At 39.8% G+C, this 26,320-nt stretch overlaps 4 protein-coding genes across 6 annotated transcripts; 2 read left to right on the top strand and 2 right to left on the bottom strand.

The window, feature by feature from the left end:
• Positions 1-2,566: 2,566 nt before the first annotated feature.
• LOC122783996 (zinc finger protein 436) lies at positions 2,567-4,465 on the top strand. Its single transcript, XM_044049009.1, has 2 exons — positions 2,567-3,638; positions 3,676-4,465. The coding sequence occupies exon 1, from the start codon at positions 2,567-2,569 to the stop codon at positions 3,614-3,616; it is 1,050 nt and encodes a 349-aa protein (XP_043904944.1). The 3' UTR covers positions 3,617-3,638; positions 3,676-4,465.
• prmt2 (protein arginine methyltransferase 2) lies at positions 3,713-9,443 on the bottom strand. 2 transcript variants are annotated; one of them, XM_044048988.1, is made up of 9 exons: positions 9,228-9,440; positions 8,407-8,607; positions 7,644-7,805; positions 6,838-7,002; positions 6,554-6,729; positions 5,122-5,251; positions 4,890-5,026; positions 4,468-4,642; positions 3,713-4,267 (listed from the first exon to the last, which is right to left on the bottom strand). In XM_044048988.1, the coding sequence occupies exons 1-9, from the start codon at positions 9,312-9,314 to the stop codon at positions 4,235-4,237; spliced, it is 1,266 nt and encodes a 421-aa protein (XP_043904923.1). In that variant the 5' UTR covers positions 9,315-9,440; the 3' UTR covers positions 3,713-4,234. The 2 variants fall into 2 exon arrangements, with proteins under 2 accessions (XP_043904923.1, XP_043904933.1); XM_044048998.1 differs by lacking the exon at positions 3,713-4,267 and having other exon boundaries at positions 4,539-4,642; positions 4,927-5,026; positions 9,228-9,443.
• Positions 9,444-9,948: 505 nt separating this feature from the next.
• On the bottom strand, positions 9,949-13,287 carry ercc1 (excision repair cross-complementation group 1). The gene is made up of 9 exons (XM_044050375.1): positions 13,018-13,287; positions 12,213-12,647; positions 11,774-11,877; positions 11,481-11,580; positions 11,029-11,105; positions 10,618-10,717; positions 10,365-10,436; positions 10,202-10,270; positions 9,949-10,124 (listed from the first exon to the last, which is right to left on the bottom strand). Exons 1-9 carry the CDS (start codon positions 13,075-13,077, stop codon positions 10,062-10,064), a joined length of 1,080 nt encoding a protein of 359 aa, XP_043906310.1. The 5' UTR covers positions 13,078-13,287; the 3' UTR covers positions 9,949-10,061.
• Positions 13,288-15,649: 2,362 nt separating this feature from the next.
• sona (SON DNA and RNA binding protein a) lies at positions 15,650-25,638 on the top strand. 2 transcript variants are annotated; one of them, XM_044018527.1, is made up of 10 exons: positions 15,650-15,799; positions 17,588-17,684; positions 18,060-18,267; positions 18,667-18,740; positions 18,853-20,664; positions 21,028-21,430; positions 21,660-22,177; positions 22,390-22,877; positions 23,043-23,135; positions 23,741-25,638. In XM_044018527.1, the coding sequence occupies exons 2-9, from the start codon at positions 17,657-17,659 to the stop codon at positions 23,115-23,117; spliced, it is 3,606 nt and encodes a 1,201-aa protein (XP_043874462.1). In that variant the 5' UTR covers positions 15,650-15,799; positions 17,588-17,656; the 3' UTR covers positions 23,118-23,135; positions 23,741-25,638. The 2 variants fall into 2 exon arrangements, with proteins under 2 accessions (XP_043874462.1, XP_043874466.1); XM_044018531.1 differs by having other exon boundaries at positions 17,567-17,684.
• The last annotated feature ends 682 nt before the right edge of the window (positions 25,639-26,320 follow it).

Below are 26,320 nucleotides of genomic sequence, written 5' to 3'. Positions count from 1 at the left end.
CTCCAGAGGTTTGCAGTTATGCATAAACCTTCTATTCGGCCACCCTAACCAATGTGCACAAGTAGAAACGGCTGCAGTGGGCCCAAAAATACATGGAGACTCATATTCTAACAGTCTTGTTCACAGATGAGTGCCGTGCAAACCCTGGATGGTCCAGATGGATGGATTAGTGGCTGGTTGGTGGACGGCCACCATGTCCCAACAAGGCTTCAAGGAGGTGGCAGAGTCATGTTTTGGGCCAGAATCATGGGGAGAGAGCTGGTCATGCAGTCCCTGAAGGTGTGAAAATTAAGTATATGGAGTTTCTGACTGACCACTATCAAGAACGGTGCTTTCCATAACAAAATCTTCATGCGTGACAATGCACCGTCTCATGCTGCAAGAAATACTTCCGCATCATTGGCTGCTATGGGCATAAGAGGAGAGAAAAACATGGTGAGGCTTTGCCCCATCCTTCTTTGGAACCTTTAGAGCATCCTCAAGCAAATGATCAATGAAATAGCAGCTCTGAGAGGCTATTCTGACATCCTGATATAAATACTGTTATTTGTTCAACGGTTGATGACTTGAAAATTATGCTGACTGTCATTTGCATAATATGAAACGCGGTGTATTCATTCTGTTTTTCTTACAATGACTGACTGGAGCCGCTCAGGCTGTGACACAGAGATACATAATTGAAATACTTTTTTTAGGAGTACATTTCACAAGCTTTATAGCCTTTATTTATCCAGATTAGTTTCATTGAGATCAAGGATCTCTTACACTTACATGGGGCACACCTTCTACTTACTTTATATGTAAGGGACCCTAACCAGGTCAGAGGTCAAAAAGCAATGGCTTGAGCAACACCTGGGGCCTACCCGTGTATGTTGTTCCTATTCAAAATAAAAAGTTCGGATATCCACAATGACATTTGGACTAATGTCACTTTTACATTCATGTGTAAGAGGTTTCATCGTTGTGAAATGTCTTGCCATTCTCTCTCTTGTGGTCTAAAGAAAAAAATCAAATCAGATCTCAGCCCTAAGAAATTAGATTCTGCCTCATCAGGACCAGGTTTTTGTCTCCCTGATGACTACTGGTCCTGACAAGATCAATGTTTAAGCCAGTAAGAGCATTAAGAGGCAACCTTTTAGTTAGGGGTACTAGTTTCTTTGTGCTCCGAGTTACTCCGCCAGTCGCTAGATGGCGCTGCAGCCTGGTTTTCCGTCAGAAACCAGGAACTGTGGTCGGACAAGTCGAGAGATGCGATCATCAGACAGACAGACAACAGAGAAGCCTCTTTTGTCTTTTGCCTCCACTATTGTGACACTCAGCTGCACTTGCAACATAAATGCACGGTATGTGACTAATATATATTTGTTTTCCTGTCCTCAAATAACCCAAGTGTGTAAGGAGAAGAAGCAGAGTTGACTGATTCCAAGGAAGATGGTGTTTGTGCTTGAATATCCACATTTTGGATGTCGTCTGTCAGTTTCAGCAGCCACCGTTAATCACGTCAGGTTTGGTTAAGTGCTACTGAGCGTGATATGGATAAAACTGACTTTATTTTCATAGCAACACAGTAGTGATGATTAGAGACGGGGAATGGTGTGGATGTTGTCTACTCCCAGTTACAAAACAATGAACAGGGGCGTTTCTGGGGACTGTATGGACCTCCATACTTACTCTGTAGGTTAGAAATGTAGGAATACAATCTCTCCATATAATATTATTGTGGTTTCATTCCACCTTGCGATATTCACTATGATAGCATCCTCTGTATAATACCTTTTACATACTGTACAACACTACAACATATTTACAGTGTTCTATAATTTAATGGGCAATTAAGATAACAAAAAAAATAATAAAATAAAACACTCTGTCAGATTAAAAATGGATTTTCAATAAACTATCAGCTGGTGCCCCAGACTACTGTCTGCATGTCTTGTTGCAATGCCCTTAACTACAATACTCTGTGGTAAACAGTAATTACAGTAGTACAAGTTGTGCTACAGCCTTAATCTAAAGTTTCACAACTGAATTGACTGGTTTTGCTGCCTGATTAGGCTTGTTAAGCTTTTGTTTATTGTTTGTTTTTCTTCATGTCAAACCATTTAAAGTCTATTTAAAGATGTTCAAGTCTCTCTGGGATAACTAAGTACAGAGTACAGAGTCAACACACCCAGGTAAAATGTTTTTTGATCTTGACTTGATCCAATGAGGTCTCAAACTCTCAATGCTAAAAATAAGTCAAGTCAAATTAACCATTTATCTAAATGCACAAATTTAAAAGTGGTCATTAACTGTGCCACCTAATGACTTGGATGACCAGACACTGCATTTTCTAACTTTTGTTTTTTTTAATGTTGTATGTCTAATTTTTAACATACAAACTTATTGACAGTACAAATAAACTACAAGCATTGAAAAAGACAACGGAAACCATTAGCCTGATTTACAACAAAATGGTTTAAGGATTTAAAACTATAACTATAACAATCACTCTGTGCATATCACTTTCAGATTTCAGTGAAACAATGAAAACTCCAGCTCTCCCACTGTGGCTGTAGACAGCACCATGCTGGATAACACCAGTGATAAAGGACAACGAACTGGACACTGCTCTGACTGTGGATGCAGTTTCAGTCCATCACAGTCTGACTCGGATTCAACCAGCAGTTCTTCCTCACCCAATCAGCAGCAGTTAAAAGCAGATAATCCATCCAAATGTCTGTCCTGTCGCTCGGGCAGCAGTCTCCCTAATGTTCAGCGGCCACACCGTCGCATCCACATGGACCCTCACAGCTGCAGCCTGTGCAACAAAACCTTTATCTCCTCAGCCCACTTGACCCTTCACCTCAAATCTCACAACAAGGAGCGGAAGTTCAGGTGTAGCACATGTGGCAAATACTTTCATCAGGCCTCCCACCTGATGGCACACAAGATGACCCACAGTGGAGAAAGGCCATTTAAATGCTCCGATTGTGGCAAGACCTTCGGCCGTGCCTCACACCTGAACACACACCGCCGACTCCACACAGGAGAGAAGCCCTTCAAATGCCCCTACTGTGACAAGTCATTCACCCAGAAGGCTGGACTACTTTCACACATTCGTCTGCACACAGGGGAGCGTTCAACCAAGTGTGAGCAGTGTGGTCAGGATTTTGGGTCTCTGCCCCTCCTGTTAACTCACAAAGCTCAAGAGGAATGTGGTAAGGCCAAACCTATGTCTAAAGCAGAAGTAACCGAACCCCAGAATACACAAGGTAGCCCAGAGGATCTGAAGTGTGGCGTTTGCTGCCGCACCTTTGTTCGATCATCATACATCAGGCTGCACATACGCCTCAAGAAAGGACAGCGACCTTATCACTGCAAAGTATGCAACAAGACCTTTGTCAAGTTGGACACCTTTGTGAACCACTGTGACAAACACCTGAGGCAGAAAAAGGATAAAAACAAGCAAGGTAAAGCCAAGGTTGTGAAGCCTCCACTGTTTGTTCCTCTCTCCAGTCAAAGTTCTCCTCCTGAATCCTCACCCACTCAGCCGTTGGAGGTCAACACACGCACCAGATCAAAAGCAAAGACTAAAACTGAACAGAACGCTGAACAGGAGGTGTGCATTCACTGACACAAAAATGGTCTGTCATTAAGAAATAGAATAGTATTGATATCATGTGAAAAATTACAAAAAAAAAAATGTTTCCAAATAAGGACAAAAAGCATATTAGAAGTTGAATAACATGTTGATTTGCTGAATTTCAACATTAGTTCATCAATTGTACATATATTAATTTAGAATAATATATTGTAAGAAAATTCAGGCATTACAGAAATACAATGTAGTGGACTTTTCTAGTGGATTTTTTTGTTGCACCTCAGACTACAAATACTTGATAAAAAAACGTTTCTGTTTTTCAAGCCTGTAAACACAACACAGTCTTGTATAAAAAAAAAAGCATACAAATTGAAAGTTGTGTTCATTCTACGCTTACCCTGCTCTGATTTCATGGTGTGTTAAATCACCTGGGCCTGTAGTTATCAGGTGTACAACATTACGACTGTATGTCCTGCCAGATGAGGCTCTTTTGACAGCGTTACTTTTACATCATGAAGGCGGAACTTCATCACCGGCCGGCCAGCAGCAGCAGCTCACAGCTGATACTTCACCCACCCTTATCCTCACAGAGGATGTGTAAGACTGATTTTCAGTTGATCGCCACCATTGATGAGACACTTTGTGAGCCTTTCACCTCCACATGGGGAAACTCTTTGTTCCAACCTATGGACACAAATACAAAAAAAACACACACAAAAAAAGTCTAAGGACTCTAAAGGTAAAGTGAGGACTTTTTGGCGATGCATGTATGTAACAAAGCCACACTGCATGAAAAAAATGGAACCACAGTGGTTAAAAAAAAGCATTATAGATGAATTATTCATTAAGGTTAAGGTGAATAAAGTGAAGGTTTTAATGTTTGCCTGGCAGTTGTCAGTCTCCTCTTTGCTGCTGTTGATGTTCCACTGCAGGGTAACAGTCATGTGGCGTCTCCAGATAGGGTTCCTGTGCAGGACAATGCTTCCACTGATCGAGTCTCCTTCATACACACGGACTGGTCTGTCTAACATGAAGAGAGTCTGCTTCCAATGTGTTGGCCTGAAGAGAAATTTGTTAGTTTTTGAATTTTGTAGACACTTAGATTCATGAGTATAGCCATCCCTGCTTGCAGTGACACAAATGTTCTCAGACAGTATTTATGAACTCCTAAGGAATTTTAGGAGTTCTACTGCTCATTAATTGTGTGATACTTGGCTGTTAAAACTGCACTGCTGTCAGTGAATAAACTGTTATTCTTCATGTTATAACTGCACAAGAGAGTGAATAATAGTTTTATGTTTAATACTCAGAGTTAGGTCCCGTGTTTAGCTCCACTGTTGCACCTTCTGTCTCCAGGCTTTCAAAATGAGCAGTGAACCAGGCAGTGAATCCATGGAACACACCAGACCTTTCCACACAGAAATGAAACTGACCCTTCATTTCCTGAGAAATGAAACCACATTCATTTCATCAAAACAAAAAAAAAAACAAAAAAGCAAGGTGTGATTCAGCCTTAAGTATCGAACAAACAACCTTACCTCAAGGTCTTCAACTTGCAGAGTGTACATGTCCATGGTGATGATGTCACAGGGCGCACTGAGGCAGTCGCTGGGATCAATCAGGTGACTGAACTTGGGTTTGGTGAAGAACTCCTTCTGTGCCAAAGGCCTGCACACATAACATGTTATTCAGCACAGTGGGGGAAACTGGTTTGCTGCCACATAATCAGATTGTGTTCAGATTACTCAAAAATGAAACTCTTTGCACAGATTAAGCAATCAAATAGATCTTTAACAGCTATGAGTTTCTGTGGAAGTGAAGTTGAATTAGAAGTACTGGTGATAGCACAAAGATAATTCACTTACAGGAATTAAGACAAAGCTGTAGGATTTAACATTTTATTATATAAAATGTTTTTTGTTCCGTTGTCAAATGAGTTCACACTGTGCTGCTTAAGCCTATCAGCTCCATGAGGCTCTCGGTGTTCCCCAGTATAGCAGTGTATAAAACTTGTGTCGCCCACACTGCTCAGAGGAAGTGATTTGTTTTATGCAAACAGGATAGGGTATGACTGGAAACAAAGAATTTTCAGAATTGAATTCTACTGCTCAAGAAACCCAGTTGTTCAACAGTTTCACAGGACAAACTCTGCATTGTTTCTGTTCATGAAGTCCAAAGAGAGGTAGAATAAGAAAATCAACAACAATATGCAGTAGAAGAAGCTTGGTTCATTGATCACTGTTGATACCTAAGCTTGTGTCCTATTTAGTTATTAGTTTGGCCCATCGTATTACCACTGTAGCTCTCTACACACTCGACTTATCATACATGACAGGTTGCAAGTATATCACAAGCCCATTGTTGAGATTGTACCAGACATTAATAATAATACTTCCCTCCCTGGTCTCTTCTGTTAAGTTAATACCAATAACTGGGTATTTTTTTGGTTTTTGCCATGGCTTTGTCATGATTTGACTTCTGCATCCATTGTATTGTCTTGTGTACTTCTCTTTTAAGCTGATGTGTCCTTTGCTTAGTTGTAATCAAATTTCCCAAATGGGATGATGAAGATTGAGGATGATGATATCATGGCTTAGGAGGGTCATGAGATGCAGTTGAAAACTCAACATAGTAACAGGACATTTAGATAATATAGCACCAAATGTAATACTTTTAAGTTCAAAAAATTAATTTGCATCATGAGTCCACTTTAACTACAGTCAAATACTCTCATTTGTGTGTTTTCATTAGTTTGTTGACTTACAGAGTCAACACATCACCATAGACCATGAAATACTTGTGCAAATATTGGAATGAGGTGTATGTTTACATGCATGCATTACGGGATACAATAATCTATTTTTCTTTGATGTGCAACTGGCTTGAATGGCACATCTGTGTTTTCGACAATGGTATCTTGACCATTCAACATAATTAGGGTAATATTCACTGGAAACAAATGGCTCTTACTGAAGAGGGGTGAAGTCCAGGCCATATGGCTGCTCCCAGAAGGCAATTTTCTCTGCATAATAGCTCTCAGCCTGACATGGCACTAGGGCGAGGGCTGCAGATGAAGGCCACATCACACCCCCTTTTCTCAGCCAGCGGTCCCGTGCCAGCAAGACTGACTCCACCATGAACTCAAACTATACCAGTCGGAAGAGACAAAGAAATACAGAGCAGAATATTAAATCTGCCACAGAGCTAAGAGTAGAATAGCAATATGGGAGCTATATCAGTGGAATCATGATTACCAGCAGGCAGTTACCCATCCACTCAGAAACCAGGACATCCACCTGCACAGGTAGCTCAGTCTCTTCAGCTCGCCCCTGCAGCACTGTAACCACCTCTTCACAGTCGTTCTGCTTCACCAGCTGTCTGGTATACTCGGCTATGGAACTTGCTTCCACAGCATACACCTGCAACACCACAAGGTTGACACACAACACATGTATACACTGTATCCTTCTGCTTATGTCATGTAGCAACACTCTCTGTCCAGTAGATGGGAGTACTGGTTCACTAGAGTGATCTGATAGCTTGTTATATTATAGATTATGCTCTTCTGATTTACTGTTTTTCTGTTAAATTCTGGGTTAATTGGAAACTTAATATTATTTATAAAATTAATAATTAACTATTTGGCATGAATTGAGTGACATATGCACATTCACATAATGTATTTGGATGTTGAGTTATACTTACATACATGAACAGATTACTGAATGGGCCACCTCAGAACAGACTATGGGGAAAAAAATGTTTGTTCCCATGAACCGATTGCTTCATAATCCAACCATGCTTACAGTGTGATGAAAAAAATACTACTACCAATAAAAATAATATATACATATACATATATATGTATATATATATATATATACATATATATATATATATATATACATACAGTGTACATACAGTACATGTATGTATATGATAAAGAAAGAAAGAAAAAAACAAATCAATACAAAAACAAATCCTTCATGGCAATTTGGTTGATTCAGAACAATTCTCAGACAGAATAATCTCGTGTTTGCTGCTGTACTGTTCAAATTACCACTGAGGGTTGTGAAAGCTGAGCGCAGAAGAGGCTGATGATGCCAGTTCCACAGCCAAGGTCCATCACCACCTTATTCCTCAGAGAAGCACTGTTAGTGAAGATAACCTGCCGGTACGCCTCAGTGCGACTCTTGTCCGACAACATCTCCAAGTGAAGTCTCTGCATAATTGGGTGAAAAATATCAAAAGGAAGTTGTTGCCAGAGTAAAAACTGATGCCGATCTAAAGAAATAAATAGCATTTCCATGTTGTAATACTGCTGGTTCTGTTTTAATGTGTGAGTGTGTGTGTCAAATAAATGCAGAAATGTAAAAGTTGAGTAGCTGAACAATCAGTTATTCTGTATGTATCATTGTCTTTTCATTACCAATTTAACTTTTGGTCAAAAGTAATTTAACACATAAAGACAATGACACTTGCAGTCCAGAAACTGTTTTATCCACTTAAGCTTTTATTTTCGTCCATCCATCGTCTATGGGGTAACATAGAGACAATGAACCATCCACTCTCACACTCGCACTTATGGTCAATTTATAGTTTCCAATACAATGAGGACATGTACAGGATGACAGGTTGAAAGAACTTGTCCCTAGTGTTTAAGATAAGAAGGGTCACAAGTTAATGCTCATCATGATGGATTTTAATGTGAAAAGCATGGCTACCTTGAGAGCCCCATCAATCAGGAGTGCATACATTCTGTGTGCAACTTGCTTATAACAGGAATCCAACACAGAGCATTACATCACTGTCAAGTTTCTTACCAGTGTACCATAGCTGGCAAAGTATTCTTCGTCCTGCCATGGATCCTCCAGGCATGTTTCTTCATCCCGCTCTTTAGCAGCTCCAACAGGGCGCAGATAGCTGGCAGGTACATAACCTATTACCCCATGCAGCTCTGCCCACCACCAGTCTGATGAGGGCTTGGCATGCACAAGCAGTTTGTCTTTGCTAGTGAAAGCAAGCTGAGGGACAGAAACGAAATGTCAGCAGTAGATATGCATGACTTTGACCATTCTGATATCAAAGAAATCAAGTTCTCAAATGCTTCCATGTTATGTTACTCTATTATCATAATCCTGCATGAACTGGTATGACATCATTTATTAGATTACAGTGCTTCTTATACGCCAAATAAATACATGTATATTTTTTTATTTCAATTTCTTACATATCAAGCGACCCACTGGCTCTAAATGAATACAGATCTATATCACTACCCTAGTCAAACACAAGGCACACCTCTTTTATTGTGTATATATTTTAGAACTTCTACTATTCAGTGAGTCACATTAATCATCATGTCTGTGTCATTGTAATCGTTGCAATACATGTGTGCAATAATCATGTGCCACTGCAACTTCTAATGCTGACTTTCTGTAGTGAAAGGTGTATATTATGTAAATACATTATTAATATCTATATTTTCCTAACATATATGTTCATATATTATATTTGTATTTTTATAGTTTTGTATTTGAATTGGTTTTAACACAATTTGGCAATGTTTTCGAGTCCGTGAGTCGCATGACAAGAAAACAAAGCGGTTAACTTCAGTGTGAAGCTGAAAATGAGTCGGACGAACCTGGTCGCTGCCACTTCCAGTGAAGTCGGACAGAGCAATACATTCCTCAGGACACCCATCGTCCCCACCTTCTTTGTCTGACTGCATGACTCGCTTTTTTTCTTTATTTCATCAGCTTAAAATATCAAACAACAAAACACAAGTGAGAGCAGCTGTAACAGAACGTTCGGCGGTTAGAACCACAGTTGAGAACACTTACTTCCGGTTATGACGTCAGACCGTATAACCGGGGCTTCAGTGCTGTCGGAAAAAACAAAATGTGGCTGTAGTTCTATGCGAAATGGAGGTCATAATTGAACTTGTTAAGATTACGCTGTGATTTGCACAGCAGTATTTGTGTCGTAGAGTGTTTCTCTGCGATATGTTGTCGTAATGTGAACCTGTTAAACTAACTGTACAGCCCATTGAGCGCTCAGCTTAATTACAAGTACTTTCGTATTTCCGGAGTAGCATTTAAAGGCATCACCGTGCTGTTAGTTGGAGAACGACTTTAATTTAAAAACACAATTATTTCTACAATCTAAATGTATGCCCAAACGTCTTACTCTAACGATATAAATGTTATTTTATAATAGACATACACACAAGACATTTTAGCTGACTATTTCTGTGCTGGGTTTGTTCATTTATTATTTAAACAATACACAATCAAGGCACACCATGAGGTATAAAAAATACAAATGTTATTTTTCATTAAATTAATTCAACAAAACACATTTTTATTACTCCATATTTTAAAAACACTTTAAAAGCTGAGTTCACATTTTAAATCCTTGACATTATCTTGATTCTCAGTTGTTGTTGATGTTGTTTGTGATGACCGACTTCATTTGGTCAGCTGTCTTTTGTTTTTGACTTGAGGAAAGGCTTGTGCAGCACATCATGGAGTCGCCTTGCCTGTGAGCACAAAATGTGAACATGTGAATTCCTTTACCCTCTGTATTTTCACATTGTCCTAATGCATTATTGCTTACTTTTTGTGGACCTAGGCCTGGACAGAGAACAAGGTCTTCCTTAGATGCACTAATGATTCCTTCTATAGACTGTAAAAAAAAAAAGAAAAAAAAAGGAGAAAATGTGTGCTGTGCAGAGCAGTGAATGGACAGAAAACTCTGTTCTTCATTGAATGGTACTCACCGAAAAAGTGGACAGTAAAGTAATGGCATCAGTCTTGTTTACAGATTTAACAGTCGTCAGGCAGTCTGTAACCTTTAAACATACACCCAAATCCAATCAGTATTGCTTTGTTCAAACCCTGAAAAACACTGCAAGGCTCTACTCTAAATTTCTGTGACCACACATTGAGCCATTTTCTATGTTTTTTTTAAACTGTGAAAATTATCACATTAAAAATATCAATGCATGTTTAGACATGTGTGCAATCTCCTACCTTTGACAGATAGTTTTTCTCAACTTGCTCCTTCAGTACGTCTGCTGGTTTCTTTTCATATGACTTATACGTTTCTAGATAACGCCCCGCCTCCTCTGGACTGTAAAATTGACAGAATGAAAATATTAGGAAGAGTTAAATAGTTTATTTGTCAAGCCCTGTGCTGGCCGGAATAAACCTATTTATTTCATTAATGACTGATGTACTATGAAAAACAAAGTACATTTATAACCTGAAGATTAAACACAACAAAATAAAAAAGTAATAACTATATTACTAAAAAGAGTAATAATAAAAACTCTTAAACTTCTAGTCTCATTTCCAAATCACAGCATCAATGCATTTTTGAAATACACACTTTACATTGTGTCCTATAACCATCTTAACAGTATTTCTGGTAATCTGTTTTACCTCCAAGCCAAGATGAGAGTGCAGTCAGCCATGATGCAAATGCGAGCCAGCTCCTTCAATGCATGATGAGGATCTTTCTGTAATGATAAGCCAATGCCAATGTCTTAAATAAAGGCCCGAAACAGCCTCCAACTTCATGTTATACTTAAAGTAGAGTTAAAATTACATCTTTTAATGCAAAATATACTGTACATGCATGTATATGAGATACAGTAGATAATAGTTCAGAGTGGGTGGCTTACATTAAAGCCCATGTTTAATGATGTTGTGATTTGTTAAAATATTTGATATGCAACAAACAATGTGTCTTGATCTGCTCCAGTGTTTTAAAGGGAAAATTAACACAGAGAATAAAGGAATAAAAAACACAAAATGTTTGTAAAACATAGCACTTTCATACATGGTGAGTGATGTATAACGTGTCAGTTTTACAAAATACGTTTTGTACTTACCACATCTACTTGCACCAGTAAAACTCGCAGCATGAATGTCTGTCCAAGCTGCTTCAAACGATCATGTATATAGTTTGGGTTGAGGTTGTGATACCTCAAACTTCAAGCCAACCCCAAAAATCAACATCAAAACAAAACCAGACACACAAGAGAAAGAAAAGATTTTTTTTTAAATGCACAGCCACTTTTGTTAAACAAATATAAACAAAACACAATTTTTAAATCATTGGTTGGCACATACAAAAATCTCTTGCACTCACAACATGCTTTTCCTAAGGCATTAAAAAACCCACCTGAGGAAGAGAGCACATGTTGTCTGTCCCAACACATAATCTGGCACAACATCTCCAAACTCCCAGGGGACACTCCTCACAAACTTCAAAATGGGATTTCCCCTCTGTATGTAAAAACAAGCAAGTGAAAGTTTATGTCTTTCTAAATAACACATGAAATTCATCGGCAGTTGCCCATGAATGACAAAATGACAATAATAATAGGAGCAGGGAATAATTATATAATTTCTTTGACTGTTACAACAATATAAAGCAATACAATATATGTATAGCTGTTTGTATGATCTACCATATACAGTAATATATATATATATATGTATATATATATACAATGCTTCACTGTTCACAAGAATTTTAAACTACAACTAACCTCTTCTAATTTCTTCAGCTTCCTTTCAGAAGCAAACATTCAAACTCAAATTAAATTTCAGAGGTATACCTGTCGGGTACTGACTATAATGCTGCTCCCAGACCCAACTGGTTTAGGACCCAGGCTGAGGCCTGCATCTGACTTTTGACATTTAACCTCAGTTTGGTCTGTGCCAACCACCTGAGTCTCCTCAGTCGTCTGAACCCCTTTCGATCCACATTCAGTCCTTTTGGTACAGTCCTGAACTGCTTCAAATCCATCTGTGGCAGATGAAATTGAACCTGACTCTTTCAAACTGGTAACGTCAGTATCATCGGACCTGGGAAGTTTGGGGGGAGGAGGCTCTCTCTGGGGTGCAGCAGCAGCCACACCGTGTTTACTCTGAACAATATATTGTGCATAGGACAAGGGCTGGTCCACTGACACGGTAGCAGACTCTGCGGAAGACACAGATGAGGCTGAGGCGACTTGCCCTTTGGATGATGACAGAAATTGCGGCTTTGGCTGAAATACAATGACATCAGAATCAGCTTTGTGGACCAAGTATGTGCATATATACATATACAGTATATACAAGGATATTAACTGTCCAATTATCCACTACTCTTTGTATTCATAGACAAAAAGCATAGACACATGACACCACTGAACAAATGCGTTACACAGGAAGTAAAATTATAGTATAGATGGTTTATGAAGAATGATACAAGAGTTAAATAAGTGAATCGATCACTCGTGTTGTCAGGAAGCCAGACCAACACTTCACGTTGTTGGTTCACTTACAACTTTACAACAAAGGGGCGTTAGTTAGCTAGCCAGCCAGCTACTTACTAGCCGTCCCTATGCTACCACTAAATTCTGAGAAAATACTGACCGGTGTTCTTTCTTTCATGAAAGCAGTATCGTCCAGGTTGATATTAAATCTTTTACTCATGTCGTTCAACTAATCAATGTTTTTCAAATGAACAAATAGGACCGAAATACTCCCGCTCAGAACACCAGTAACCTCAAATGACACTTCCGGTAGCCCTCCTTCAGAATAAAAGCACCATCTCTACATACAAACGTCTAAATATCGCTACACAAAACTAAGAACACATCGGATTATGTGACAATTCTGACAGTTATTACAATTTCATAATGATTTTTTGACTCTCTACAATGGTACAAAAACATATAAAAGATAAGACACACCAGAGAGGGTTCAAAAAAGAGTACAAACCAAACATATAGGCTTATTACAAAAAAATATGGAAACATTAACACTCAAAGACGGTCATCAGACAAACATTAAAAACACATACAGTATATAGGGGAGGGGAGCAGTATAAGAAGAGTGTTCTGGAGGTGAGGAGAGTGTCAGACAGAATCATGAGTTTGAAGCTTATAAGTGAAGGTGTGATGGTGAATGTTGTCAGTGTTTATGCCCCACAAGTTGATCATCAGTTAGAAGAAAAAGAGTTCTGGAGTAAGTAAGATGAAGTGGTAGAGGGTGTTCCCAGGTGAGACAGGGTGGTGATTGGAGCAGATTGCAATAGGCATGTTGGTGAAGGGAACAGAGTTGAAGATGCTGAGATCTTCATTGTGAGTGACCAGGATGGACAGTATTAGAAATGAGCATATTCAAGGGACAGCTCAGGAATGTTTGAATGGTTTGGAGATAAAAGTAAGAGAGGTTGAGATGGTTTGGTCATGACCAGAGGAGGGATAGTGATTATATTGGACAGAGGATATAAGGATGGAGCTGCCGGATAGGAGGAAAGGAGGACGACCGCAGCGAAAATTCATGGATGTTGTGAAAAAGGACTTGAGGACAGATGGTATAACAGAAAAGGACACAATTTAAAGGGCAAGATGGAGGCAGGTGATCCTCTGGGGTGACTCCTAAGGGGAAATTCCAAGTACAAGATATAGGGGAGGGGACAACGATGAAGGTTGCACCTTATCTGAATGTTAGTTGTGTGTTGAGTTGTGCTTTTTTAGATCATATCAGTACGTATGCTGTATGTATGCTGTAGGTTTGATGTCTAGATAATGTATTTGAATGGTGTATTAACTTGCACTATATTTGCACTTTGACCCCTCTCCCCCTTAGGACTACAGATGGAAATTAGCTAAGCTACAGTCTGGTACAAGCATCTCTGCTGTTTTATGCGTAATGTAATTGTACACTGTCCTGATAAATAAATAAGTAAAACATAATTAAGTATATTGAGAAGATTTTATGATAACATAACGTCAATGGTTTTCAGCAAATTCAAAGTGAAAGTAAAGTCTGAGATTTGAGATGTGAAACTCAACAGTGTGCATACAAAACAGGCTGATGAAACTGTGTGAACAGAAGACACAGGAGATCAGCAATGCAGCTGTACATACCAGACAAAACAAAATAAATACTTACAAAAACACATCAGTACAATTTTGATAGCTGTCATAATATGAATTAAAAACACATATCCATCCCTAGCAACACATAAAATCAAAATATACTGACAGTAATCAAATGCAGCAAACACTGTCACCAGGAACTAAAAATGAAAGAACAAAATTATGTCATCCACTAGTCTTTGAACTACCATCTTCTTTTTTGGACATCAAAGTATAGTTTTTCATTCTTGTGATGTAAAGTGTAATAAATTAATTCAAGGAATGTGTGTCTGTCTGTTAATTGAATGAACGACCAACAGTTTGCCTAGAATTTACTAATGGCACCAGTGTGTGCAGTGCAGTAGAACTGCTACTGATATATTACTAAATTAGCCATTTTTACATGCCAAAATACAGTTGTGCCAATACAGAGATGATAGGCAAGGCAAAGCGCCATGCTGAGTAAGATGTCGGCCTACTGCACTAGTAATAATGAAAAAAGGGAACTACAGTATAGTTGGAGATGCTGACTCAAACCGCGCTCATGACGTAGTTCCTTGCCAAATGTGTGAAAGTTCAGTTATGTTTTTGAATCTGTTGTTAAGATGGACAAACTCTTAAAGCACTTCAAATGAAAGCCAACCTCATCACAGAACCCATCCCCTCCCTACACCAAGCCTTCCAGCTCCTACTATCAGGCTGCGTTATAAAATCTCCCTAGCCAGGAAAAGCTCCTACAAGAACTCATAAAATCAACTTTGTCATATTCATGATTGTGTATGGTGTCCTTGAGTGCTGTGAAAGGCGCCTTCAAATAAAATGGTGCAATTATTATTATTATCATTATTGTTATTATTATGTCTTTTATCCTCGTCTAATAATTTTAATACTTGTATTAAATAATTTTAATACTGAAGTATTCACACACGAGTCTGTGCTGCATGCTATTAGTTGTAATGTTGTCATGTTGTGTGGAACCACTTTAAAGAAGATTTGCTGTTACAAGCAATAAAGTTTTCGGATTCGGATAAACAACAGATATGTAATGATGGGTCACGGCGATCTTGAAGTTTGCCTCAGTTGATCCATGGAGCGGCGTTACCTGGGAGACCGTGACGCCGCCATTCAACCCGCGCAGCAATGCATGTTGGGAAATCTCATCCCATCATGGCGGATCGGTTTCTTTGCTAACGTTATCATATGCAGCGATTGTTTGGACGCGCACATTGTTGAAGCACCGTCACCTGGAATTGTATTTAACGATACTGCAACTACGAATCATTATTTGGGTAAGTATCTTACATGGAATCGTCGGCCGTGATGAGCAAACTAACTTGCTTTGGTGAAAGAAGAAGCGGCTACATGTTTTGGAGAACGAGTTACTTAAATAGGTACTAGTGTGCTAACTTAGCCAGCGGTAATATCCGAACCGCACACCGAGGCCGCTGCATGCTGGCAGAAATACAAGCGTTCCGTAACTAGTAAGCAAGTAGAATACGAACGTTGAAGTGGAGCGACCCAACAAGTATATCTTCCAGCCATTTATACATCAACTGAAGCTAACGCTCGCTAGCTAATGGTGCGTGGATCTGTGAATGGCTGCTAACGCGAGCTGTGAAAGTGCAGGCCCGGCAGTGCTCGTCGTTATCTAACGTGTCATCGAACTCTCCATTGTTGCTTAAAACTTTCCTCCACGTTGTTTCTATATGTCGCGTACATTTAATCGACATGTGGGCAATTGTAGTTTGATTCAAGTAAATACTGGAACATAATGCACCTTCAGCTCAGAGCCCAACTTAATTACAATTATATGGAAAATATATGTTGGCAGCCATACTTGTGTTTAGCATGAACGAAGGCGACAAATGTCCATTGGCTGTGTAAATTTAATAATTACACCGATTTTTTGATTTTTTTTTGCTAAACCTGTTACTTTCGCTTATAGTAGACGCATAATATCTGGAAATCACGCCTATAGGTAATTTGATTAGTTTGTGCCCTTATTGCAGTTCTTCTCACGTGTTTACTTGTGGTTGATTTCTTTCTCGTGTTGGTCGTGTATGGGCTTTACTACTGTAGATCGAATACTGTCTTCAGGCATGCAAAGGTCTCATACCACACTGCTGTGTACAGTTCTGATTGGTTTTGATACATTTATGTCCGTGTATTTGTGTAATCTGTTTGTATGAGCAACCCATCCCCACTGTAGTTTTGCAGACATTCAAGATATAACTACTCGTTTGCTTATACCGTCATGTAATATGTGATAGATCTTTTCCCCCCACTTCTGACTACACTACTTATTTGAATGTTTGATGCGTAACTATGTATGTAAAATAAGGTGTTATTACTCATTTTAAAATATGTCGCAAAATGTTTTAATTGGTTATTGACTAAGTTTTTGGCAAGTAGTTCAATAATCAATGAAATCTACTGGAGGTGTTTTATTTATTAATGTATTTGTTTGTATCTGATTTTATTTTTAAGTAAATCCTTACTATTTCATGTATTTTTTATGTTGTATGGATGACACAATTAATCAATAACTGAGAAAATAGCCAACAGATTCATTGGATGTAAAAAGAATTATTAGTTGCATAGCTATTCATCAGTATTGGGGGGTGTTTAAAGCAACAGTCAAGCTGTAGTTAACCAGAAGAACTAAAAGGTTCCTGTGATAAAACCACAATGGGGTAAATGTATTCAACTAAAATAGGGTCACGAGATTGGCACATCAACCCCCGTGACCCTCCTGTGGAGGATAAAATGGTAGAAGATGTGTGGATGGATTTCGAATAAATATGTAATTGCGATTATTTAGAATGGAATTGCGGTATGATTTGCGATATTAGAGGGAATGGTTGTTTTTACATAATTTAACAAATTAAAATGACTACTGGGTGCAACAAATGTGTTTTCCTTTGTAGAATATGATGTTCTCCATGCTCATCCTTGCATATAATATGAGGAAGTGTTAGCAGTAGCTGCTGACAATCAAGACCATCATGTACATCATTTAATTTGCTGTAGCCAACTTAAATGTTCTTGTGTTATAGTGTGTCTTTTTCCATCTCCAGTGTTGATTGTGGAAGCAACAAGACATTGTCAATAAGAAGGTCTTAAACGAAATCAGGGACATCTGCGCAATGGAGTGTGCAGTGGACATCCCATCAGGTGAGCGATTGATAGTACACACAGAAATAAAACATTTAATTTGATTAAGATCATTTGACTGCAGTTTCTTGTTTGATTTTATTTATTTGAAAGGGACCATGTGCAATTAAAAACATAAATGTCACCATTTGATGCATTACACCAGAGTTAGCCTTTCATTACATTTCAGGTTTAATTTTTTTATGCCACTATCATCTAATGCAGCATTGTTGTCCAGCAACTATTTAGAGCACATGAAAGTTGCATTTGAATGGCCTGTGATGTGTTTTCCTCATAACACCAACATCTTTGCAATAAGCTTCACTGTACAGATCAATATCATTGAAAATTATATGATTTTGTCAAATATTGATGTAATCCGAAAACTCTATGCAGGGGAGGATGAGGCACTTGATAAAGATGACATCAATGCCAAGGAAGAAAATGAGCCACCCCATAAGAAAAACAAGAAACACAGAAAACACAAGAGCAAAAAGAAGAAGAAGAAGAGGAAGGGAGAAAAGGAGAGCAGTTCAGAATCTGCCGCCGAGTCCGATGTAGAACCGCCAACTCTGGCAAGACCTGTGCGGACTACCAGAGCCAGGTCAGGAAAACTTGATATTAGTACAATGAATAGTCCAAAATACTGTAGTATAGATGTATTCAGTGAAAATTAGGCGTATTTCTCAGATTTGTCTAAATCACATTTTGTATCAATTTAAGAAGGTATGTAATAGTTCATAGTCAAAATGTCATGTCTCTCTCACATACAGTTTTTTTTTTATCACATTATCAAGTCATTTTTATATTTATTTGTATAGTAATTATAATAAGTACAAGTTATCAGGAAAATGCCACTAGGTGCTGTGGTGTGTTTTTCTATTCTTAGATACGATTCTGTAGCTCACCCAAATTAAAAACGGTGCCCAACGTATGCTTTGTACTTGGAACTTGAATTTTATAGTACAAAATTGTGTTTTGTAAACATTCCTTGTGCTTTTAGTGCCAGACTGGCAGCTTCTGGAGCTGGAGATCCCATTGTACTAAAGGAGGAGAGTAAAAGGAATGTAATAACAGGTAGGAGATTGTCACTCACAAAAGTAAGCCACTTTTCTAAGCAAGAAAGTGTTCTTTCTGCTGTTATATGATTTTTTTTTTATTTTTTATTAACGGTCATGTCACTTCTTAGATCGTATGGACACAGAGGGAGATGCAAAGTCTAAAAAACACAAAAGGCATGCTGCCAAGAAGAAGAAAAAGAAAAAGAAGAAGGATGAAAAGCATGAAAAGAAATCCCCATCTCACTCAGCATCTGAAAGCAGCTCAGCTTCAGTTTCTGAGTCCGAAGGTGAAGGAGGCCAAGGAGCTGGTGACGGTAAATACTCTCCAGCTGCAGCATCTGACCTGCAAGAACCTGTTTCTAAAGTGGTTTCAAAAAGCAAACGAGGTGATGAGAAGGGGATTCCCATGGTCATGCAGACACCTGAGCTGCTTGGAATGAAGAAAGAGGAGATTGCAAATGTAGATGTATCCCCAACTGGAGGCAAGGGCAGTAACACCAATGGATCAGAAAATGATAGGAGGTCGCCCTCTGCTGACCAGGATGACATGAATTTGACAGAGCCAGTTAGGGTCAAAACAGAGGGTAGCCATGGAGATGGTGCATTCAGTCATGCTCAGGAACTACCCGACATCATCCCTAAACAAGAAGGTGCTACCTCAAGAGATGACTTAGGCCTGAAAGATCAGGCCAATTCACTTCAGAGGGCAACGGTCAAGGAAAACGATACACCCAAGTCCACTTCTCCTTCCCCTCCCAGTGGCCCAGACATTAAGAGGTCCAGGTCAAGCCATAGTCGATCACCAACACCTAGTCCAGTTAGACAGCAGTCTAGTGATCAGACAGCAGCTACAACAAAAGAACAGACAGGAACCCTTTCCAGGTCAACTTCTATGGGAAAACGGTCTATAACTCCTTTAAAGAGCCAGCAGATGTCTGGCTCTCAGTCTAGAAGGAAGTCACTCTCCCCATCGCCAAAGAGAGCTAGCTGTCGGTCCCGATCCATTTCTCGCTCTCTCACACCCAAGAAGAAGGTGTCAAATTCTCCGAGGAAGTCCAGGTCTCCTAAGCGTCACAAAAATTCCCCATCTGTTTCCCCAAAGCGATGTCGGAGTTCCCCGTCTCCTAAGAGAAAGGTGTCGCGATCTCCTAAACGTGGTGGCCGCAGGTCCCCCTCTATATCTCGGTCTCCAAGAAGAAGTCGTAGGTCGGAGTCACGTTCCCGTGGAGGCACAAGAAGCTCCAGGACCCACTCACCGAAACGAGTTGGTGCAGTTGGCAGGCGTTCACGCTCACGTTCCATCAATAGAGCACGCCGTTCCCGCTCTAGATCTAGAAGGCCTGTTCGTCGATCCAGGTCACGGGCGTCAGTAAGACGGGCAGGAGGCAGGCGCTCGAGGAGTCGATCCTTGTCTCGGCGTAGAAGGTCACCACCCCCCAGATCCCGTCGCTCACGCTCCCGATCAATTCGTAGGAGCAGGAGGACTCGATCACGGTCCATTGGGATCTCTAAGCGCAACCGTCGCTCCAGATCCAGAACTCCCCGCAAACGGACCAAATCCAGAACCCCACCCCCCCGACGGAGGTCTAAATCCAGGTCACCAGTCAGAAGGCGATCTCGAACCCCTGTCAGAAGAACGCGCTCTCCAAGGCCTTGCAAACGCTCTAAATCCCGCTCACTGCCTCGAAGGCACCGGTCAAAGTCATGCTCACCACATGGTAAGAAGAGATCTAAATCTCCCATAAAGATTGGAAGAAGGTCCAAGTCTAAATCCATCTCTGCGGGCTTGAACAGATCCAGGTCTGAGTCAAGTGATGGGAAGTCTGAAAGCTCCTCCCCAGCAAGATCTGCTTCTTCTTCACCTGTAAAAGAGACGATTCCCCTTTCTCCCAAGGAAAAGGAGACAGCTGGAGAAAGTGGAGGAATTTCTGCTGCAACAGGTCATACTATTTTTATTCTAGTCAAATTAAACTTTGTCATTTTGCTGTATATACACCAGTACTATAATAATAATAATAGTAATTCAATACTATAACTCATAAGGGTTGCTTACAATAATTGTGATATCTGTACAGTTACTGAGTTATGAAGCATATCATTATAGAAATAAAAATAACATATAAATGTTTACCCCTTTTCAATAGATTCCAGTGACAAGTCACTCTCCTCTCTTCCTTGAATAATTGATTGTAAATGTCCTTTCTGTGCTGTGTGCTAATTGGAGAATATTAGTGATTTGTTTTAGTGTGAAGTATTAAATACCCTACCCTTTATTAAAGCCATGTCTAATATGTACCCCACAGGTAGTTGGAAACCCATGCCATCTGTTGATGTGTCCAGTGACCAAGCAGGGAGCTCCTCAAATAAAATTCTGGAGCAGCTTTCGCCCAACCATGACATGGTGCAGAGGGAGCCAACTAGCTCATCTAATGAACAAGATGTTCCCGGGTCCAGGTCTGGTTCCCAAGAGCCTAACCCGGATGGTTCAGACTGTTCTGGGGGTTCAGGTGAAGAAGGGGACCCCTCCTCTCCAGTTAAAAGTATATCGAAACGCCATAGCAGCTCCTCAGTTTCAGCATCTCCAGAAGTGCAGAAGAAGCAGCTGTCCAAGTCACGGTCACCTATGGATCGCAGGAAACTTTCCCGCTCAACTTCATCGCCTCGGCGATCAACATCAAAATCAAAATCTAGAAGGAAGCAATCCAGGTTTGTTGTGTGTTGGTCTGTGTTTACACCCAGATTCGGGAAAGCCTTAAATTAAATTGAACCATGTGAAATTATTTGAAAGTAAAAGTTATTTAATGACCCAAAGTCAACATCATACAGCAATTGTAGCTAATGAGTCCAGTACATTGTGCTTGGTGTTTAAATTGCAATGTCAGTGTACAGGTATTTATCAGTCTTACCAATGTCCTTTATTTATTTATTTTTTTAGGTCCAAGTCTCCTTTGAGAAAAAGAGAATCTGTCTCTCCATCAGAAAGGAAGAAAAGACGGTCTAAATCTCCTGCCCGAAGGCGGCGGTCACGCTCTACTGCAAGACGTAAACAGTCGCACTCCAAGTCACGAACCAAAGTCCGTCGGTCCAAGTCTCGGAGTCCAACCCGGAAGAGACGATCCCGAACCCGTTCACCAAACACGCGAGTGAGGAGAAGGTCAAAGTCCACAGACAGGAACAAGCGTTCCAAGAGCCGCTCCACAGGCCGAAGGAAAAGGTCCAGGTCAGGAGATCGAAGCAGGCGGTCTAGATCTCGTTCTCCTGATCGCAGGCGCAGGTCCAGGTCGAGGGGTCGAGGGAGGCGTCCAGTGTTTCGTAGCCGTTCATTTGATAGAAGAGACAGGTGGAAGAGGGAACCCAGCCATTCTCCAGTTCTTATTCTTCGTAAACAGCGTCGCTCAGGGTCACGGACACGGCGCAGCACCAGCAAAACTCCACCGCGGCTCACAGAACTGGGTAAAACATTTAGATAATTAGCATTGACTGTAACATGTGAAATGGTTAATACTCAGCAATTGTATGTTGGTATGTATTTCACAATTGTATATCAATTGTATTTTTTACTTCGTTTTCAACCCATCTAATACTTCATTTTTCCCTTTCCCCCTCTCCGTGTACCCTCCCTATACTTATATTGTCCGTATCTCTTCGGCCCTCCCTTTCCTCAGATAAGGACCAGCTGCTGGAGATAGCTAAAGCTAATGCTGCTGCCATGTGTGCTAAAGCGGGGGTTCCCATTCCTGAGAGTCTTCGGCCAAAAGCCATCCTCCAGCTCCCTCTACCCACCCCATCTCCTACCCCCCTCTCCTTACCTCTACCTTTACCACTCCCAATGGGCATGGGGATGCCCAATATGCCGAATATGCCCAACTTGGGTCCAATGGGGTTACCCAGTATTCCGGGAATGCCCAGCATGTCTAACATGACCATGAGTGCTGCTATGGCAAGTATGACGGCAGCTACCATGACCGCTGCCTTGACCAACATGGGTGCCCTGGCGGCCATGCCCCCCCTTGCTCCACTTCCTACTATCACTAACAAGCCTCCACCATGCCTCGCTCCACCAGCGCCAACCCTTAACCTGGACCACATCGAGGAAGCAAAGAGGAAGGTCACTCAGCAGGCTAACATACACACCATCAAGGAGCTAACTGAGGTAATTTGTGTTAACGTGCAAATATTCTAGAGTGATTGTCATTCATTTAAATGTTTGATTAGAAGCAATCTTGAAGAGAGTTGAGTTATGTCAGGATGTGCATACTCTACTTGTATACTGTTGCTAGAACAAATTACCTGATGTGTTTTTCTCTTGTTTTTTCAGAAATGTAAGATGATTGCAAATAGCAAGGAGGAGATGGCCATTGCTAAACCCCATGTCTCGGATGATGAAAGTTAAAAGCACCAAGCCCTTATGGTAAAATTAACTTCTTCTTTTTGTTTTCTTTTTCTTTTTTAAACCTTCCTTTCTTAGCCAGTCTTTGTTAATGTTTGATACAATTACAAAATGCATGCTTTCCCTTTAGCTGGGCACTTTCCTCTTCCTTCCATCATTTATTTGTATCAATTGACTTAAAATACAATCTATTGTCTGGTCCATTATTTATATTGCTTACTTGCTACACGATGATATGCTTTGTCCTTCAAGTGCAGTACTATTGCGATTGTTACCTCTCTACAACTGCATTTAACCATTTCTCAAGTTTAAACTACCAATTTTGTGGTTACTGCATGGCATAATTGTTTTTTATTGGTTTTTCCCACGATACTGAAAATACACTAAACCAGTGTGCTGTTTGCATAGTTTTTGGAAAGATTAACCTGTACTTGTCTGCAATTAGAGGAAATGATACCGCCACCTCTCACCCCACAAAATTGTTCCTCTGCATGTTATATAGACTAACAGTTGTCAGAATGAATCCCAGTTGTTTTCTGGACATAATTTTCTTTCCCCTAATTGACAGACACGAATTAGGCAAACTGCTCAAACTTTGACTCTTTTCTCTTTGTCTCTGCACACAGCCACTCCCAGCAAAGGACTGAAGGAAAATGTAAAAATATAATGCTTTACAGGAGGACTTACCTCCACAGTTACCTTTGGCAACCAGATAAACCACCGTGAAGAAGAGGAAGATCACCCTAGTCATCATAGTTATTTTAGCGGAACACTGGCACAAGCCACTGCCCCCACTCATCTCCCTAGTTTATTTCTGCTTGTGTGAGAGAGCGAGAGACTGGCAGACTAACCTGTGATACCACTGAGAAAAACTGGACAGGCTGACGTGTGCTCAGTTTTATGGCTGTACAGCCGGTCTGTGTACGTGTGTATATATCGACTTTGACTACCAACCCCTCAGTGTTGCTGCTTGTTTAAGCAGTTCTTGTTGCTGAAGAGGAAAAACACCAAACTAACTAGTGGCTCAAGTGTTTTTGTAAAAGATTAGTTTCTCTCAACTGGTTTTACTTTTATGCTTTTATGCTGAGGATTTCATTGAGTGGAGATTGCTGTCTTGTTCTGCTGTATTCTCTTGGTTACCTTTAGTCCCTATTTTTACTAATAAATAAAGCAGACATTGTTTTGGTAGGTCCAAACTTGCTATTTGTTTTCATGAGTCTTGGTCTCCAGGACTAATGACGGTTGACGTGTTCTGGAACAAGAGGCTGTATCTGATATTGATACAGGTTAATAAATCAATACATTGACTTAAAAATGATTGAATTCTGGCGATAACAAATATGACCACATCCATCGCAAACACATTGGTTAGTCCTGACCTGGGTGTTGATTCACCATACTAATTGCCAACTTTATACCGGTCTTTCATATGGGCTCTTTTGGGATTTCTTTACACTATTAAATGATTTGCTGTAGATTTAAAACATGCGTCGTTCTGTGTTTTGCCAAACGCCATATAATATTTAAGATGCACAGAAACCATACCTTATATTAGTGGCAGGCCGTAGGGCCATTTACAACTTGAACAAAAATTTTGAAGCCTGTTAAAATGGTTTATCCGGATTTATTTCTCTATTTCTCTGAAAGGAGGTAAACATTTCTGTTGTACTGTGTGACAAAGTAAAAGATCAGAAACTGGTGCTAAGTACACTTGACGATATGTTTGTCTTTTAGTTGAGCCGTTTACCTATTACAGAGTTTTCATCAGTGTCATTTTAGAGAAACATGAAGAACACGATGGTATTACAATAAGGAATGAAAAGTTCCTAGGCTTGAATGTGGAAAGGTGAGTGTGTTATGATCTGTGACGCTGTTGTGTTGGACAATCTAATTCTTTGTCTCAAGTTGTTGTATTCATTTCATTATCTTTTTTTTTTTTTTTAGAATTGCTACTTTAAGAAATCTGATCATGCAGCTCCATATTAAGGTGGGGAATAGATAATTACTATAGAAAGTAAAACGCCTATTAACTACTATGAGACAAAATCCAAAAGCTTTTTTCATTTAGATATTGATTGTAATTTCACTGATCGTCAATATCTTGGTTATATAGTGTTTTCCTGGCCTGTATTAGATGAATTTGTTACAGGACCCATGCTTCCTTATTAACATTTGTTCCATTGGATAAGTTGGTGAGAAACTGCCAGAAATAACAGATTTTGGGTTTTTGAAGAATCTTACACTCGTAACTCCAATTTATTTTTCATCAGTAAGGTAGATACCTTTGGTTTCATTATCCCCATGTCATTTTTCTATATCCAGGGCTGTTAAACTGTGGGAGGAGAACTTTGACGGCTCTGTCATCCTGTACCTATCTTTACTCTGTACAACACATGTTGGACTGTTTTAATGACAAAAAAAAGAAGAAAATGCATTTTAGGATTAATTTTTGGTCATTTAAATGGCATTGCTTGCTTTGTACATATATGTGTTAACAGTTATTAAAAACCTCAATGATCTCTAATTATTCTTGTCCTTGTGTGGAATATTGCATTCAGTTGTGTATACTAAAAGAGATGAGAGGCAGGAAAGTGACATTAGGTTTGTTTCATTGCTGAATCTACAGCCAGCATTGGGCTAAAGGCTTGCAGTATGTATCGTACACTGTCCTACACTGCACACTTGTGGTCAAAGTAGGGAAATGCAAACTTGCGTGCTCAGACCTTTACTCATTATTTCAACAACATATGGCAGTTTTATAGTCTCAGGCCTTCTTGGCTCTGGTGCAACAAGCCTTGCACACCTTGATTGTGATGTTTTGTGCCGTTCATCACCAACGCTATATATCTATATATATGTGCATACGTCAATGTGGTAGAAGTTAACTTAGTACTTTTTTGCAATTTTTGATTAGTGTTTTTTCTTTTTTTAATTGATGTGATTAATATTCTTTTCTGATCTACACGGATTATTTAAATGAATAAATATTTGTACAAAGCTGACACCACACTAATTCCTTGCACACCCAGCCTGTTTTCTGTGTGGTGCTGTGTGGAATATAAACACATTAAAATACAAATGGTTGACCGTAAGTAATCAGAGAATAGTGTGAGAAAACCGGTTAGCTGTGTTTGAAACGTCTTGCGAGTTTCACTTTGCACTGCCAAGTTTACAAGTGGTCATAGAATGAGTGACGCTGGTGGTAC

The sequence above is a fragment of the Solea senegalensis genome, linkage group LG2 (genome assembly GCF_019176455.1).
Source record: "Solea senegalensis isolate Sse05_10M linkage group LG2, IFAPA_SoseM_1, whole genome shotgun sequence".
Classification (NCBI taxonomy): Eukaryota; Metazoa; Chordata; class Actinopteri; order Pleuronectiformes; family Soleidae; genus Solea; species Solea senegalensis.
The sequence above is the reverse complement of the archived record's forward strand: the minus strand, read 5'-3'. Positions and strand labels throughout refer to the sequence as shown.